General features: G+C 24.1%; 1 protein-coding gene across 1 annotated transcript; it reads left to right on the forward strand.

Annotated features, from left to right (window-relative positions):
• The first annotated feature begins 11,189 nt into the window (after positions 1-11,189).
• Positions 11,190-20,208, forward strand: LOC145844724 (diphthamide biosynthesis protein 3-like). Its single transcript, XM_082952147.1, has 3 exons — positions 11,190-11,405; positions 13,055-13,221; positions 19,971-20,208. Exons 1-2 carry the CDS (start codon positions 11,293-11,295, stop codon positions 13,215-13,217), a joined length of 276 nt encoding a protein of 91 aa, XP_082808273.1. The 5' UTR covers positions 11,190-11,292; the 3' UTR covers positions 13,218-13,221; positions 19,971-20,208.
• Positions 20,209-20,479: the final 271 nt, after the last annotated feature.

The raw sequence follows: 20,479 nt of genomic DNA on the forward strand, positions 1-20,479 counted from the left end.
TACCAATGTATGGTTATTTTTAGTAACTATAAATTTATTTTTTTGACGTATATATTTTTTAATATTTTTTCTACCATTATCATTTTATTTGTAAGACATTCAGGTACGTATTTTTATTTTGTTTAATTTTCAAGTTTTATTTTTGTATGTGCCCCCTTAAAAATTTTTGATGGTTTTAATTGTCGTATTTTAATTATCATGTAACCTTATTTAACTTGTGTTGTCTTAAAATTAGGCCAAAAAAACAGGTTGTAGTGAAAGTTAAAAATATTAAAGACTCTATTTAAAGCTGCAAATTAATTAAGTGCATATTTAAACAAAGCAGAGTGTTATGTTAATGTTACTTAAATACAATTTACCAAAATTATATTAGTTTTTTATTTTTAATTTTAGTAATAATAATGCTTATGAATAGGTAAACTAGAAAGTAAATTAACTGTAAAAGATTCAAGTATTTTAAATCTACTAAAAAAATATACAAATTTAAAGCAACTATTGTCTATAAACATCTAAACAGCTAGAAAAACTCATTGAAAGTTATTTTATACCTCTTCAAATGTTTTCGTGTCAAGTGTACTGCAAACTTTGTTGTAAAGACCGAGTACTCCTTCAATATTTCGTTCTTGTGTCGTGTCTTCTTCTTCTTCAAACTCAAGCAAATACTGCACCTGAACCTCATTTGAAGCTGCAAATTGTTGTTTATTAAAATTTATATATTGTCATCGCATTGTCTATTTTTTTATTGAGTAGACAAATTTGTTATAAAATTTTAAAAGTAAATATTTTAGTTTAAAAGTTTTTATTCATTCAAAAAGGTAAATTAAACCTGGTAAAATAAAAAAACACTATGAAGTCATTTATTAACTAATTTAAGTATTCAAGTAATTATTTTTCCAAAGCAATTAGAAGCAATTAAAACTTTTATTAGAAAAAAGTGTTTATCTAAAGTTATTTTTTACTGAATTGTTATACAGCATACGATTTGTTTTAATTTTTGTGTTAAATAAATTTTAAACAAAAAAATAGCTATTAAGACAAAAATAAATGCAAAAAAAATGAGATAATACTTTTTGATGGAAACAGAGACAAAAAACAAAGAAGGTGTATTAATAACTAGAAACGTAGTGTTAAAAATCTTATAAAACTCACTTTGTCTTGAGTATGTAGTTTCTGTATAGTCAATTGATTGTTCAACTATTGTAGTTGCTCCATCATTTTCATTGCTGAATGGCCTTAATACATGTTTTTCCAGACAAGAAGTTGACACAACACGATTGTAAGCAATCTTTTGCTCGCAGTTTTGCACCTGCTCCAAAACGGTCTGACTCTGGTTAAGAAAGTTTTATTTATGTATTTAAAAAAAATCAATACTCATAGTACTAAAGACAATAAACACTATTTTTTTTAACAGTTTACTTACTGTTCCAGAAGCCACAGTTGAAAAAAGGGATCCTATCGGTCTGTTTGAGCTTTGGCATTTGCTCAAGTCTTTTTGGTAGGTAATAGTTTTATAACTCCGACTAGTTCTCTCTTCATAATTAGTTGCTAAGCATCTTCCAAAAACGTCAACCTAAACACAAGATTTGATACTATTTTTTGTCTTCAAATGTAATAATTTAAAAAACCTAAGTTTTGATTATTAAAATGGAACGAAGAATCTTTTTCATGTTATGTTTAAATTTTGGACATTTTGTTTTTTTATTAGATTTAAAAACGATAAAATTATTTTATAATTTAAGTAGTTTTAATTTTAGTTGATGTCAAACTTTTTTTTTTATTGAAATGAGTAATTTTTGATACTTTTTAACTTGTGATAATAAGTTGATTAAATTTATATTCCAAACAAGGTATTGTTTAAATTCTTAAACTTCGACACATTCATGGAGTTCAAATCAACGTAAAACACAGGTGTAAGTGTATTTACTTACTTCAACAAATTGTGATTCGCCCTCATTAAGCTTGACAGCAGAAAGAGTGGACAAGATACCACGTTTGATGTTGAGAACCCAAATCGGCTCATTCTCAGCTCCACAAAGTTTTCCAATTGCACCATTTTGTTGGTACGTAAATGATACTTTGTTGGCCATTAGTTTTCTTTCCCATGACTCAGTGTTATCAGAACTTTCACCAGTAACTGATGCAGACACAATCTGTTAGTAATAAAGTTAAGTGTAATAAAAAGATAAATAGTTTTGTTTACTAAATATACTAATATTTTGTAGTGTAACGCTTAAAACTTCGAAGATTTTTTTGCAAGGTCATCTTATGTAAAAAGTTTTCATTAAGTAACGGCTAACATATTTATTATATAATTAATCAATATAAAGAACATTGAAAATAGATTGTTAATTTATATTTTTAACAAGTTTATAATAGATATACTAGTTAGATTCGATTGTTACATCTTTAATAATTAAAAAGCATCATTATTACTTTTACATTAAAATAAAATTAATTTAAATAAAGCAAAGAAAATTTTTAATTAGCAATAATACAATTCAAGTTTCAGTTGCTTTGGTTATTTTAAACGACTGTACTTAAAATTATATTAAAATTAACCTGCATCGTTTGCTGGCAAGAGCTGACTACATCAACTTGAACTTGTGCTTTCAACGTGATTTGCGAATTTCTTGAACTAGCATCTTCTTGAAACGAATTAGTAACTATCGCCTCATACGAGTACGTCATAGAATCTCCAACATTAAAGCTGAAATAACCTCCATCTACTAAAATATTATTTGATTTTCGATTGTTATTCAAAACTTAAGTTTAATAATTGTCAAACAAAATTCATTTGTAGGACATGCATTACAACTTTTAAAAACTTATTTTTTAGTTTGGTATAAATAAAATACAAAACATTTATATACATAAACTTCTTCTGGTCACACTTTTGTAAAAAAATACTTTTTGCATTCATTATCTAAAGTTTTGCTAAGTATTAAAAAAATTGATTTTAATTTGAATTATTCTAACTGTCTAAATTTCTTACTTAAATTGTTTTAAAGTTTTAGCTAAAACGTAGAAAAGTTATATGGAATATAGTTTAAGTTGAAAATAAGTATATAATTTTTTGAATAATTATCGTTTTGTTTCGATGTAACATAATTGAAGTATAAAAAAGTTACACAAATTTAAAAAAGTGTTAGTATTAATTTTGTTATAAACTACAAAACTAACTGTTGCAAGATAAATCACATTCTGAAGATCTTACCGACTCTGTTTGATATTTTTTGAGATTACAATATAACACAAAACTAAAACTGATAATATATTTTTAGCACATTTAAGAAGTCTCATTAAAAGGGATAGTAAATTAAACAATTATTTTTTTCTATTTTAACAACAGATATTTCTTTGTATAACCATTTAAATTACAAAGCGTTTACTTTAAGTATAAAGTAAATTATATTAATAACAATCGTAATACAATTTTACTTTAAAAATTAAAACTTCACATTTTAAAGTTTAATTTTAATACTAACCAACAAAGACATTATGTCATTATTTTATTAGACATTTAAATTAACTTCTACTAGACATATCTGTGGTTTTTATTACAACAGTTTACTTGTTATACATTTACTTAATTTAAGCTATTTATCGCTATATATTTTGTCAATATTTTACTTAAAAAGTACCAAAACCAAAAATATTTATTATTTCTTATTTTTAGTATTAAAAAAATGATTTTGAATTAGTTTTTCAAAAGCTATCGTTTTATTTCAATAAATACTAATCAAAAATTGTTTGTTCATCTACATAGTCAAAAAAAATAACACTAGAATTGATAAGGTAATATATACTTTTTAATTAAACTAATTTTCAGATAATATTTTAAGTATGTTAAAGTATACTTCACCAATAGTTTGTTATAAAATGAAGTATAATGTAATAACAATTATTTTTTAGAAAGTATTTTGCTAAAGAAAAAGTAATCAACTTGAAACAAATACAAGCATGTATAATTAACTATTTTTTAGATAAATTTTAAGCATATAAAAATCAAAAAATAAATGTCAAGTAATCAAATTATTGAGATATCATATATACTGTTATATATCTATCTGTTTATTTAAAACTACATTTGTTCTTATTTTATCACATTAAAAATTCTATAAATTTTTTTAGTGTTTAAAAGTTTTTTAAAAAACTTTTTTTTTTTAAATTAATTTTAATTGGATGCTAATCTTAAATATACTATACTATTTTTATATAAAATTTATAAGTTGTTTTTAGAACTTGTTTTAGTTTATAAATTCTTTTGTATATTAAAGACTAAAACCAATATGTTTCTTTCAATTTTATTAGTGAAAAAACACAAAAACCTACTTTTTGATATTTTTTTAACTTATAGTTTTTTATTTGAGCAGTTACTGTTTTTGAAATATTTAAAAACTAACTTGGTTCAGATTCTTTTACTAGGCTTAAAGCCAGTACACTCAATATAAGAGTTTTAATCTTCATTCGTTTTCTTTTTTGTGCTTTTTTTATGATTATTTTAATATAAATCAGCTTTTTTAAAACGACTTACTACAAAACCTTATACAAGGTAAATGTGCTCATATAATTTTTTCAATCCTTATATACCAAGAATAATAGTAAACATCAGATGAAAGTCCAAATTTCAAATATAAAATGTAAACAAACTGACTCGTGATTGCTGCGCAGTGGTGCTTGCTTGTATTTAACTTGATTTTTTGTATATTCTCGTAAAATACATCTTACTAATTACTCTTATACTAGCTATTTTTACTATGTAAGTTTGTTATTATTATGAAGTACTTCATAAATATTTTATAAACTATGTAAGTTTGTTTTTGCTATTGTTAATAAAATAATTTCAAAGTCAAATTAAAATAACTAGTATCTAATTTATGAAAAATTTTTAGGATTTCTTTTATCGAAGTTGAAGCTTTTAATCGTTAAATTATTTTCGTTTTATTTTGACATCACTTAGTTTTTAGCAGTAATTTAAAAACAAAACAGCACTAGAACTAACATATAAAGAAAAATACAACGAGAGTTTTGGCAATCAAATTTAGCACAATTAAAAAAGTAATGGTATAACAAAAATAAAAAGACAATATCATATATTAAAAAAATACAAAGGACATACTTATTTTTAAATTAAGATAAAATATAGGTTAAGAACCAATTTGTCAATCTATCAACAAAACAAAGTTTAATTTTCATGCATTTCTTCATCAACATTCATTTTCTAACTTTTTTGCAATAAAACAGAAATAATTCTTCAAATTTATAGTTATTGTTTAACCAGTATTTTAAACTAGATTTTCAAAATAAATTAGGATAAAAACCTATATATAAAGTAATTATTTTTCATTAAAAAATAAAAGCTTTGAGTTGTTTAACTGCATTTTATTTTATACTAATTATATATCTTGTAATTAATATTATAACAACACAAAATATTTTTTTAAATATAAAACTGAATCATTTACTTAAACTTAATTCAATAATATTAATTTGTTTCATATCATATAAAACAAAACTATTGAAAGATTTTTAGTATAAATTAAACTGTTTTAGAAGAAAACTAAGTGTTAGGTTGGATATTTAAAAATTGTTTTAAATTTATTACATAAGCTACTCGTATAGAATGATGATATTTTTTAAGTAAACAAAACTTGTTTAAAAAAACACAGTGTTTGTAAATATATTTAGTTTCAATTGCTCAATTTCTCAAAGCAAGATTTTAAGGTAACTTAATATATGGTAGATATCTTATACTTTGAAATAAAAACAGAACATTAACTAGAATTCACTTATTTTATTTTATGTGCAACAAATTTATTTAAATCAAAAAGTAAAACTAACAGTTGCTTGATCAAAACAATAATTTTTCATTAATCTAAGCTTAAGCATAGCACTTGGCCTTCACTATGAGTAAAGTAGTTGAACAAGTATCTATAACTTTTCGAATATAACTATAAAATCATACTCAAAGGATACTAGAGGAAGCCTTTAAATGATTTCAGAATTTCGTTCTTGGTCTCATTTTAAAGCTATTTTTAAGTTTTATACGTGTTTTAAAACAGACAATTAAAGATATTTGTTACGTAACCTTTACTCTTAAAATTGAAGACACTACACCTTAACCTTTAAAGTACACTTTATAAAAAGTTTACTAACTTTATAATATATTGCGATAAGTTATATCTTTGTTCCACTAAATAGGTTTTTAATCTTACATTAAAGAACACAAATTTAACCTTAACAATTATTTTATATATATTTTTTTAAGTTAATTTAAGTTCGACCTTTACTAAACTTATAAATTTTAAAGCTAAGCTGTAAACGTGAACAGTTATTTTGCATTTTTTGTAGTTTTAAGTTATAATTAAAATAAGTAGTGTTTTTTAAATTAACTTAAAAACTTTACCAATAAAAAACTTAAAAAAAAGCTTATTTGTAAATGCTTTTGTTTATTTTTCTTATGATATTTTTATGAATAAACATGTCAAGTTTTTTAAACAGGTTATAGTTTTTGTGACCCTTTTGTTTAGTTTTATTTTGTAATCAACTAAAAAATTTTTATTAAATCAATCGTTATGTAAATAGACATAAGTAAATAAAAAGGTTTAAAGTCGTATCGTTACGTGATAAGAATATTTTTTTATGTTATGCAATTAAACGGTAACACAATTTCGAAATAATGTCTCAAAAAAAATCTTTTTTTATTTAAATAACTATTAATCGAGTTTCGTTAAAATGTATACTATTTATTGTATACCCTTTTAATGTATGTTTAAAATGCTTTCTAAATTGTGTATATTTTGTGACGCAAAAAAGATTGTTAAATAAAATTTGCGTAACATTTGAAAAAATTCAAAGTCTAATAAGGCATAGAGTTTGTCAACAAAAACAAACAGTGATTAATTACTTCTTAAAGTTATTTCAGTTTAAACTGCTGAATTGTTACAATTTATTTGGAAATAAAAACAAGAGCAACGAACTATTAGTACCTAGTTAATTTCAGACTTTTAAGTTTAATGTATTAGATAAAAAATGTAGAAATTTATTTGTTTGTTGGGTGCTGAAAAAAGTTTAAACAGGCTTTAGATAAGATTTACTAGATAAATATATTTACGTGTTGAGACTTATACCACGCGATTTGTTAAACATTTTGTTTTTAGTCATTAATCTTTCGAAATTTTCAACGTTACAATAAAATAAATGTTTTATGATTATCATCTGTATAGTATTACGGCATGTATTGGCAAATTACGGCCCGCAAGCCAAAAATGGCTCCGACGTGGTTTTTATCTAACTAGTGCAAAAAAAAATTCTTTTGTTGTCGAAAGAATTTATTCAGTAAATATTCCCCGTTCCTTATAAAAAGCTGCCGACCCCTGAATTAAAACTATAATTTTTATTTTATTTTAGTAGTAGTTTTAAACGGATTTTTTATGCATAACGATGTACTGGATTTTATATTCAAAGAATGTTTTAATTTTTTTATTAAAAACAAACTATCATTCCGTAAAGTATCTTAACTTAATAAGTATGAAAAACGTTTTTAATTAATGTAACATACTTTTTTGATTCATAACAAACAGAATATACCTTAGTAAACTAAATTATACGACATTCAATTTTTTTATTTAGAACTTTTTAAAATTAATATAACAAATTTATCATCTATCAATAAAATATTACGGCAGTTGTTTTTTTATATGAATTTAAAATAATTTATTTAACTAGTTTTTCAAGAAAAAATATTAAACACTTTATTTTTGACTTTAAATTATAATCAATCAAAAAACTGTTATTAGTATTGTTTACTGAACGACAAAAAAGCGCTCAAAATAATTGGTCCTAGGAAGAAGATTGGTGCACGAAGAAGATTTCGGTTATCAAGTCGTAAACCACGGATACCGTTTAACGTCTTGTCCGGGACAATTTCTATAAAAAAAGTTGTCCTGACCAATTTTAGAAATATTTTTTATATCTAAAAACTTGTCTAAATTGAATAAGCAAATTTCTAAAAGTTTGTAAATTTTTATAAGAATTTTTGCACTATATGTTAATTTTTAAAAAGCTAATCGTTTCTAAAAATATTTAGGAAAAGTTGAACCTTAAGTTTTTTTAAGCAAAACAAACTAAAAGCTTCTTTTCGTTTGGCTAATTTATTTGTTTTAGATTATGAAAAATTTTGATAATTATATGAAACATTTTTACTTAAAAGTTCTTTTACAAAATTTAAAAATATCTTGCAACTTTAGAAACGTTTTATAAACTAAGCTTTTTTGTGTAAAGTTAAATACTTTTACTGAATAATATATTTAAACAGAGCTTTAAGTAATTTCTATTTACAACGATACAGTGGATATAGGCCTGTGGAGTTTTATAGTGTTTTCGTATATTTATCAACAACATGTTTCAGATCAAATACGAAACACTTTGAATAATATATATTAATAGTTTTAAAACTGATAAGGAAGCAGAATTTTATAATTATTTAGTGCTTTATATAAGTACTAATTAAAAAAACATGTTATTCTCAGTTGAGTACTTTTACTTTTGTATGTTTTACTTAATAACTTAATGAACTCAAGGAACAACGTAAACTATATAGAAAATTTGTAAAAAACAAAAACACTTTGTTTATAGTTATTACATATTCCTTGACAAGACGTTAAATTGTATCCAAGTAGAGTACGACTCGATAGAAGGGTTCTTTCGTATACCATGTCCTTGGACCAAAATGTTTTTGAGCGCTTTTTTTTTGTTGTTAAGTAAACTTTTTTTTTATCGTTCTTATAGTTGTATCATAAGTAGCAAGTATAGCTTCTACGTGAATTGTTATCAATTTAATTTAAGATAAAGCCAAATATTTTAAATATTATAATTAAAATCAAAAACATTTATATGGGTATGATTATATAGGAAATTATTTACATAAGAACTTTTAAGATTACCGAAAAATTATTTGTTTTGATGGAAAAACTTTGGGAGGGAGTTTGTAAGATAGAAACTAAAAATTTATCATTTGATTCATGTCATCACGAAAATAACAAATTATTAAAACTTACGGCGTTTTTTATAAAGTTTTTAAACACTATTATGCAGTTCTATAACAGGTTTTTTTTAAACAAAATTAGTAATTTTCGGTTATTATAAAAAGCAAGCACAGTTACAACAAATGAAGTTTTTTTTCAAACTAACGATTGTAATTGCTATGGCCTATGGTTTTTTACTTTTACATCGCCTTGCGTCAAACATGATTAATTAAAAGCAAATTATGTAAATATTTTATCTATTACACTTATAAGTAATCTTTTTAAAGTAATCTGTTTAGAAACTATCTCAATTAGCAGTTAAATTGTTGAAAGTAACAGCTATAGTATTTATAAAGTGTCTTAGTTAGTATTATGAGTAATTATTGACTCTTCTGATATATTACTAATTTAAATGATAGTTGACTTATAAACACAAAAAAATAGTATATCTTGATTATAGTAGAATAATTTTGAATTTTTTTGGACTTGATTTTTTAATTTTAAAACTATAGATCATAATTCTTAAATAGAGCTAGTTTAATTACTCGAGCATGAAATTTTAATTTAAAAAAAACAAAAATTCGTTATGCTTGAGCTTATGACAACATTAACATTTTTACAACTCTGCTATAGTTATCTTGTACATTATAGTTTTTTTTAGTTAGTCATATTATTAGGTTAAACTGAAAATCCTGCTTGTCTAAAGTTATAATTAAAGTAATGTTAGTGCTTCAAAAACAGTATCTTTATAAAGATATTTGTTGAATTCCGGATATTTTCAAAATGTTTTAAGTAAGTTTAGAAGTTTTTGCGAAAGATATAAATAAACAGAACTTGTTGGATGACTCGCTAGAAATGCAGTACTTTTAACCGCTTCAATAAGCTAAGCACATTAAAAAGAGTACTTCAAGTTGAAATATTTTCTTAAAAATCAGGGGTCGGCATTCGGCATCTGCGACTTGCAAAATGTTGAACTGAGGCCCCAAACATGTAAAACCTTACTAGCTCTTAAAATAAACTATATGAACAATAATAAATATAAGTAATTTTTTCTTTTTTAAACAATTTCAACAGTGAGTAAAAAATTAGGTCACGTTGTAACTCAAACTGCGGCCCGCTACTATTAAACTCATGCCGTGCCGACCACTGTTAAAAAAGACTAAACTAATTCGTAATAAACGTTGGATATCTTTTTTAAGCTTCAAAAAACAGATCTGAGTTAAAACATTTGACTGGTTGTTAAAATTTAAAGTGAAGTCTGGTAAATATAAAATTAAAATTTTTTATAAAACTAAAAAAACTTTGATAAATATTTTTAAGTTCTATCTTTTATTTTAATAACATTTTTAACTATATAAAAACATTTAAATAAATTTGAGTTTCAGAATTCAGTTCAGACTATAAAACTAAATTTTAAAAATAATTAATATTGTCTATTAAACGACAAAAAATACGCTCAAAAGGTTTGGTTAAAGGACCTGTTGCACAAAAAACCCCTCGGTTATTGAGTCATACACCAAAACAGTTTAACGTCATGCCCAGGACAGACCTCCATTACTTTCCTTAATTTTTTTCTAATATTTAATTTTATCATTGGAGTTCTTGTATTATTCATTTATAGGTTGTTTATAAATTTCTTATATAAAATTTTCAAACTAAAGTTTTTTAACATGAATCTCTTTTTACTTTGTATATGACGAAAAAAAAAATATTACTATTGTTTTTTATATCTTCAAATCATTTGTTAGATTTTCGATAACCGAAAGGTTCTTTGTACACCAGGTTCTAGTACCAAATATTTTTAGTTTTTTTTGTCGTTCAATAAACTAATAAAACTAATAATTACAACTTTTTTATATTACAAAGTTTAAAATCTTTAAACTTTGAGTTTTTAATCAATAATACCTCATTTGACTAGTTATGTTGTATTACCTAGCTAAAGTAATTGAAGTTAATTTATTAGTTTTATATTATTACATTTTATATTTTCAGTTTTAAATATAACTCCATAGTTGTTTTTTGACCTCTTTTGTTGTTTTATTAAGATTAACTTGCATTGCATTTATAAGTTGCATAATGAAAAAGGGGATTGTTTCGGACAAAACAGTTTGTTTTTTAAGTGATTTGTATTAAAAAATGTGATTTAATCTAAAACAAGTGAAGCAGTTGAAATTACTTCAATTAAAGGATTTTTTTAAAAACAAAGGCCTAAATATTTTATTATAGCACATTATTACAGTAATATTTCTACAAAACCTATATAAATATGTCAGACAGTGAAGAAGATGGAGACCTTTACCATGATGAAATAGAAATTGAAGATTTTGAATTTGATGAAGAAAAACAAATGTACTTTTATCCGTGTCCTTGTGGTGACTTGTAAGTTTTTTTTTTAATGGTAGGAAAATAACAGACTTCCTTTTCCGTCTACAATGATAAAAGTTTTATGAAGGTTAAGCAAGCAGTTTGTCATTACCTATACTTTTACTGCCGTTTTAGTTTGCGCCTCCCATAAGAATCCTATTGTTGCCTCCTACTTTAACCAGTTATATCTCAAAACTTATTTTGAATTTTAAAAATTTGTAAAAAGCATCTTGTAGCTTAGTAAAAACTACATAAAATATGATCAAAAACCAAAAAATGGTGTATACCCCTCTTATGCCCTTAAATTTGAAATAAAATTTTGTTAGGGATTTGAAAAAAATCAGGATGACTTAGGACAGTTTTTTTGATACAAGACTCTTAACTCTCTTAAATTACACATTTAAAGCAGCATTACAGTGTTTTTTTGATATTTTAATACTATTTAAAACAGTTTTTTACCTTAAATTTGGTTTTATGCTAAAAATGAACAAAAAAAAATTGTATTTTGAAATCTTCTGCAGAAACTCAGAAAACCTGGAAAAATATTTCAAAAAACCTTAAGCAATCCTTTTGTATTCTATTAGTATTGATCAACTTGTTTTTAAAACTATGTTGTTCAATAAACTTGTACCATTTTTTATGTGTTGATAGTAATGAATCTAAGGTGCCAGGTCTCGTATCTTATTTATACAGTATTTCCACACAATTAGACCACTTAGGATATAAGTTTTTTGTTTCAAATAAAATTTAATTGAGTTGATTTAGTTTTCATTATTAGTATTTTTTTTACTAAACTTGTTTACTACAATTTAAATTTTGTTATTTTATTGTGTTGTTTCCTATTCAGGCCAAAATAGGTCCAACATTTTTTACTAAAATTATCATTAGCCCTTATATGAAATCTATGATTATATACTGTAAGCTACTTTTCACATAAAAGATAAATTATTTGAAGTCATAAAATAGTTGTTTTATACTATTTAAATTATTATATTACAACTTTTTTTTATCATAAGAAGTTATATTTCCTAAATATTTAAGATTAACTACTTAAAAACTTAACCAGAAGATATTTATTGTAATTCTATTTTAAGTTCTGAGAAAAATATTAATGAAAACTTTCATCTTCATACCTTGTATCACTAACATGACAGTTTAATTAAAACTAAATAATTTAGAGGCCATATCTCAAAAAATAACTTAGAAAAAATGTACCTAAAATTAATAACCAGTTTTTAAGATTATGTTTGTAAAAAATAAATATTTTTTTTAGAATTAAATTAACAACTCAAGTATGCTTGACAGTTTAATTAATAAATTATATTGATAAAAATATATTAAAATAATTTTTATTTAGAGAGTAGATCTACCATAATTCAGAGTTATAAAAGTTTTAAATATTGTAATTTGAACTTTATAAATTTGATTTGATGTTCACCCATTTTTATCTGAAACTTTTTATTAAGCTCACTAAATCTCAATAGTATATTATTTAATTTTTTTGTTAATTTTCTTAATATATATTTAATTTAAGCTTTTAAATAGAGGTCAATGTTTTTTTTTTGTAAAAAAAGTATTTTGAACCCTTCATATCCTTAACAAAGGTTATTGTATTATATCAAACCAATAAATTAAGTGGTGAGTTATTTAAAAAAAAACTATAGGTTTGAAATCTCATTAAATGATCTCATCTCGGGAGAAGATGTTGCTACATGTCCTAGTTGTTCGCTTCTTTTAAAAGTCATCTATGATCCTCAGGATTTTCAGTCTGATGAAAATAAAGAACATGGATTAGCTATTGACAAAATCCCTCAGAAGTCAACTTAAATAGGTTACTACTAATTATACTGACATCAGTAGATAAGAGTTTTTTGACACGATAGTTTTAACAGCATATTTTTATTTTTTTTAATTATCCAAATAAACCAAAAGTTGCAAAATCTTTATAAGTTAGCAAGGACCCATTTTTCGCACATTTAGTGGTAATATACTACAAAACACAACTAAAAGTTACTAAAGTTTAGAAAGATTCCTAATGGTTCTCTTTTTGAAAGAATATTTATTTTAAGTACAAAAATTTCATGTGTAATTAATTGAATTGGTAAAGAATGCAGTGTGAAAATTAAAAATAGGTTTGTTTGAAAAAAAAAAAATATATGTTTAATATAGTTTTTTGACTATTTAGCTTTCACTAAAAGCTTATCTACAAATTTCATTCTAGATAAGCAACATTGTTATGTGCACTGTGCAGTTTACTATTTTATTATACTTGAAAAGGTAGTAATTTTTTTGCCACCGTAATCTAGTAGTAAATGAAATATTTTATTTGTACATTATTGTTTAGCTTTCACCTACAACACTATATTTCAAACTACAACACAATACTCTACTTGAATATTAGTTTCATTTGGTTTTATTACTTTTGAAATATTTAAAAAATATGTTGAAAATTAATTGATTAATTTTTTTTTTTAAGTTTTATACGACAGAAAGTGACCAAAGAATAAATATTATTATGTTATAATTGTATACCTAATTCAAATTTACAATAAATAAAGTATTTTCTATTCAAATTTAAGTAATTAAAGCAGTTATTTTAAATCTTTTCAAAATCTGTGCAGTGTACAGTAAATTATTACTGGAAAAATAAATTATGAGCATACTTATGCAACTATACAAATACAATTTTTTATAAAAAACACTTTTATATTTTTTTAAGTGTTATTATATCTAAGTAAGGTGTTAAAGGAGTAGGGAGCAAAGCCAAAACATCCTGAGTTACTCTGATATCTTCATGAACTTTAAAATATCCTGAGTTTCCCTTAGTACCCACCCAGGCAACCCTGATAAATAACAGATAAAAAATTACTTTAACAAAAAAATACTCATGTTTCTTTTATAAGGGATTTCACGACCAAATTTTTTGGTCATGTTTTCACGTTTGCATGGACTGGTTGGATTTAGATGTTTTTAGCTTCATTTAAAAGAGTTTACAGTTTGCACCCTAAAAAATTGAGTTGACCCCCAAACTTCACATATTTTTTAAAAATCTTATAATTGTAGTCCTAATATAGTTTTACATGTCTTAGACTTATGGTTAACGTCTTAAATAAAAAAATATATCTATAAGGATACATTTAAGGACATTCCAGTTGCTTTTGATGTATTATAATTATGACATCTTAATCAAGCAATGTATGATTTTTTTTCTACAATCGTTAACTTAACTCCATTAGAATTTTTTTGCAATTTAAAAAAATGTCCAAGCTTTAGATCCAATTATTTTTCTTATCTTTAAAACTAACTAAGATTTTTTTCTAAAAAACGCTCCTTTGCATTAAATTTAAAAAAAATCCATCGGATTTAAGTTTGATTTTTTGAGTGGGGCCCCTTAGAAAAAAATGTTTTTTTGGATATTTTTACTTCAACCAATGTTTTAGCCAGAAAATATTATTATTATTATTTTTTAATATTCTTACTTTGCTGTGTTTTCAAGGGTTAGTGTTTCTTTATCATTTTTCTAATATTTTAATAACATACAAATAGGTCCAACTGTAAATTTCAAAGACCATCAATTTTCTAACGGTCACTGTAGCAAAAAAAAATAAAAATATTTTATAAAACTTTATTTAAAACACTTAATTATGACTATTTTAAAAGGTTTACGGTTTTTTTTATCTTTGCTATTTTTATGTATGACATGATCCATGCACGTTTTGCTAAAATTATCACTATTTGAACGTGAAATCCCTTATAAAAGAAACATGAGTATTTTTTTGTTAAAGTAATTTTTTATCTGTTATTTATCAGGGTTGCCTGGGTGGGTACTAAGGGAAACTCAGGATATTTTAAAGTTCATGAAGATATCAGAGTAACTCAGGATGTTTTGACTTTTTTTTAAAGCTCAGGATGACTCAGGGCAGTTGTGTTTTTTATAAAATTCTCAGGATAGTTTTATTATTTAAAAAAAATCTCAATGCAGATTTTTTTTATCTAGATCTAGAACGATATTTAGTTGATCCAGTTTCAATATTTTGTTGTTTTTCATACCTAGTTTTGTTCAGAACATGATTTTTATTGATTTATAAATACTTATTTAAAGTTCCAGCTTGCTCCTCAGCATTATTAAGAATAAAATTGTAGTTTTTATCTTTACAGTATTCTTAAGAATAATATTTGTTATAGTTTGAGTTCAGATAAAACAGAAACAGTTTGAAATTATAAAAGTATGCATTAAAAAGTTTTAACATACTTTTTAATTTTAGTTGCTTATGTAGTTTAGAAAATTATATTATTTTATACGACCACAATTCATAGCTAAAGTTGTTTGTTACAAATAAAAATTAAAAATTTTTGTTTTCAGTAAAAAAAACTAAAAAATTCAGTATATACTACTGTTGTCTAATCTCCGAAAACAGTATTTCTCATAAGTTGGTGAACATCTAATGCAGAAGCATACACATACAACCTTTCTTTTAATTACTAAGAATAAAAATGAACTTGAGGTATCACTAGTTTGCGCCAGAGGCAAAAACTTTTATTCAAATTTGAAAAAAAAATCAGGATGACTCAGTGAAGTTTAAGATCACTCAAGGCAAATTCTTTGACTCAGAGAGTAGCAACCCTATTTCACATACTTACCTTGATTATGTAGTATGTATATTAACAGGATACTTTTAAAATTATTAATTTAGGTATAAATGTGTAAAAATTACCTGAAATAACTATTCCTATCTGTATTACAAAAAAAACACAACATTAAAAAATAAAAAAATTTGCTTGAAAACATTTTGCTGTTCTTATAAAACATTTATTGCAAAATAAAAAAGTAAAGAACTTTACAAGGTTACTAACACTTTTAAAAAATTCAACATTTTAATATGACTGACACAAGATAAAAGCTAACAGACTATTCATTTTAAACAGTTAGGTAAACAAAATATTTTTAAAAATATAAAAATACTACCCTTTAAGGCCATAGGGGGGTCTAACATTTTTTTTACTAAAATTAACTTTAGCTTTTATATGAAAGCTTTAAGTACAAACTACAAGCCAGTTTTTATAGAATTCAAAAATATCATTTATCTTTTGAGATATTTAATTTTTTGTAAAATTTTTCCAATATAAACGTATGGACCGCAAATTTTTTGGGGTCAATTTTCTCGGAAATTTTAAAATTCACTAAAAATCTATCTCCTCCTTCATTTTTCAAGCAATCTTCTTCAAATTTTCAGGAAATGTTCCTCATATTAAAAGGAAAAAACATTACTTTAGAAATTTAGTAGTTGAAAAAAAATATCACAAAAATTAAAAAAAAAAGTGTTTTTTTTTTTCAAAAAAAAAAAAATTAATTTTTTTTTTTTAATTCCAAAGTAACTTTTTTTTGTTATTGAATAAAGATTAGGCTCTGAAAGTTTGAAGAAAATTGCTTGAAAAATGTAGGAGGAGATAGATTTTAAATGAAATAGTCTTTTTTCCCTGTTTTAGTTTTCCCTTCCCATTGGGAACCTTTTATGCGGCCCAACTTTGACTGGTCATATCTCAAAAAATAATTCGAATTTTTTAAAACGATAAAAAGCATCTTAAAGCTTGGAAAAAACTCTATAAAATAAGATCAACTTGTAAAAAACATGGTTTACCCCCCCTATGGCCTTAAATATTTTTAAAAGCCCTTATACTAATGATTTTTTTTGGTTATGATTTCTCAAAAATAATGTAAAAGAACTATACACATTCCATTTCCCATTAAATTTACAATCAAGATTAGAACCTAGATGCAAGTTCAGCAAATCACAAACCAGTGTTTCAACTTCAAATTTCTTCCAGCTTCAACTCTCATCATTTTGCAATGTATCAGTCCCATTATCACATTAACATTCACAAGTGGGAAATATGGAGACGGGTCATATATGCATTAAGACAGTTTCGCACATGAAACACTTTTGCACAAAGGGTCATTTTTGCACAAGAGTAAAAAAGTAAAATAAAATTGAAATAAAAATTGAAAGAAATTACGGACCAAGGGTAAGGATTAGAGGTAACAGTGATAGTAAAATAATATAAACAAAAAATAAAAGTTCGAAATAAAACAAGAACATATTTTAATAAAAAACAACAGAGTATTCCTATACTTTGTTTTCCAAAGCCTTTAAATGGTAAAAATTAATTTAAAGTCCTTTAAAGTCAGAAAAAAAAATCCAAAATTTTCCTAGAAGTTAACAAAAATATTTAATTTTATTTCCAATTCCTTCATCTGGTATAAATTAGTAAAATATCCTTTATTAAACTGCAAAAATTTTCTGTTAACATATTGAACAAGTACCCTACTCAAACAAGCAGATTTTGTAAGCTTTTTAGTATTGATGGTCTGTAGCAAGGACACTTCCATAGTGAAACTGTGATATATACACAACAGTTTATCTAGCATAATTTTAGAATCAAAGTGTTTTCTGTTTAAGTAAATAATTGAGTTCTTTATAACTAAGCAGTTAGTTTAGTATTTTATGTAATAAGTTATTGTGTATACTTTACCTCTTTATAATTTTTTCAAAGTTTTTAAATTTATAAAATAACTTATAAGAGAGGTATATGCCAAGATTAAGTTTACTTACTATTTGTATTTTTTGTAGAGTTACTTAAGTTTTTGAAGTAAATAAGAGTATATTTATTTGTTTCAAATTTTATACTAAATGATAAGAGGAAATGTTTTATACAACAGATATATAGCTTACTTTTTTATGTCTTTTTTTTACAGTTACAAAAGTATATTATTTTTTAATTGATTTTATATTAAATAGTTTGGGTAGTATTTTATTAAACTAAGTGAACAATTTATATAAGTAAAACATGTTTTAAGTAAATACTTTTTATTATTAGATATTTTTAACTTCTAGGTTGTTTTACAAATTGTATGCTAAGTCTGACTAAAGTTTACTTTTTTAGTTAGATAAATAGCTTATTACTGGTAGAGAAAAAAATTATTTTTCGTATTAAACAGTTGTTTTTAAAAAAACTGTTGTTTTTAACCTTTATTGAAATTAGATTGAAAGCTTTATAAAGTTTCAAGTGTTAGATTATGTATTTTTGATTAAGTTTAATTTAAGAGTTTGATTTAGAAAAGTCAGGAAAATTTTGGTAAAAAGTCAGGAAATTTTTCTCGGCTTGATCAGTGGCAACCATGATGTATATTGGGTTAAAAGCCGTTATAATAAGTAATGCATCAGTATTTGTTAGTAAAGAACACAGTTAATGCTCGTCCTCTACTGCCACAACAGCACAGAAGTTTAGAAACTCTTTTCCTATTGGGTGTTACAATTTACTATAAAAAGCTCTGAATAGTTTAAGACTTAAGATTTGCGTGTCTCTCTAAAGTACATTAACTCAGTTCGGACAATAAGTTATTTTCAAATAGCATGAAAGTTTTAAATTCAATGCAGCTCTTCTGAACTCACTACAAGCCAACATTTACTTTTACACAGTTTGAGACACTTGTGCACGTATTGATCCCAAACCTTGCCAATGCTGCTCGTTTACCAAATTTCTGGTAAGGTGCTTTTTAGATTACTAGTTATTGGTCCTTGCCAAAATCTATAGAACATAATTTTTATCTTATTTTTTAAAGCTTTGTTGTACATGTACTGCTAATATTCTATATAAAATTAGCTAAAAAAAAATATTTCTTATCTTAAAGTAAATAATATTTATGATCTTAAGGTAATTTTTAAACTGTTTTTGTTTTTTTTATTGTAATCAGTTTGTTTAATAAAGTATAGTTTGTTTAATAAAGCTCAAGTTAAATATCAAAACACGTAATTTTTATTTTATTATACATAAACATCTTATATAAATTAGTTGTTTTTATATTTTTTTATATTTCAGCATTTTAATGACTAAAATCCAGGAAATTTTCTACTTAAACAGACTATTGTAGATTACAATTAAAAAGTTATTACTAGTGTTTTGTTTGTTCTTAATAGGTATGCAACCCAAGTTATGGTCTGCCATATAAGCTTAATTTAGTTAAGAACGATTGTTAAAAGCAGTCTAGTAAAAGAAAAAAAATGATGTGGCTCTTAAATTTACAATCTTTTTTTATTGAAGTTAGTAATCAATTAAGATTGTTATTATTAATAAATGTTTTACTGTGTTTTTATGATGAAGTTTTCAACAAGTTGGCCAGTACATAATTCACTGATCTAGTAATACAATATTTTTTACATAAATACATTATCGATAAAACCTCTTTTGCCGTCTTTTATCTTTAAATTTATCTTTTAATTTATCTTTTAAGGTTTTTTATTGCCGTCCAGTTTAAATTTATGTTGTTTAGTTTTAACACTTGTTGTTTTTTTTAATTTGCGCCATGATGTTAATATTTATTTAAGGTTTCGATAAATATGAACAATTTTCACAACTTTGTAATTGTATTTTAATAAATTGTTATTAGTAAATAATTTATAAATAGGTTCACAGTTTTTTGAACTGAATTCGAGCTTATCCAAACTAAAACTTTAATCGTCCCTAAAAGTATAAAAAAGTTAATTAAAAATTTGTTTATGTTATTTATCTCGTAACTTTTAGGTATAAGTTTCCTTAGAGTGGTATGTTGGTCATCTCAAAGATAGAAGACAGTTGGTTTTCTGAAGCACAAAGAAATTCATTGTTTAGAATATAGTTTTAGAATTTTTTGTATATAGATAAGCAAATTTTATGAGTAATTAAATATTGCATAGTTTCTATTTTAAAAGTATTAATGTTATAAAACATCAAGTTAAAATTTCACTAATAGTAATAATATAAGTTTAAATTTGTCAAATTGTCCTGGTATTTCAACCGTTCATTGTGTTTAAAAAAAAAGAATTGTTTCAGACAATTAATGTTTTATTTGCTTGCTAACGGAGTTTTTAAAAGTACTTTAAGCAATGATACTGAATTTAAAATAAAAGCTTTTTTGATTTTTTTTTGATGTATATATATTTTTTTTAGTACAATTTTACTAGGAAATAATAAATTATTTAGCTCATGGGATGCATTTGTACTTGGTGTGTGTACTTGTAAAAAAAATTAACTATTTGAAAACGTTGTGACAT

The sequence above is a fragment of the Thalia democratica genome, chromosome 1 (assembly GCF_965202585.1).
Source record: "Thalia democratica chromosome 1, ktThaDemo2.hap1.1, whole genome shotgun sequence".
In the NCBI taxonomy this organism is placed as follows: Eukaryota; Metazoa; Chordata; class Thaliacea; order Salpida; family Salpidae; genus Thalia; species Thalia democratica.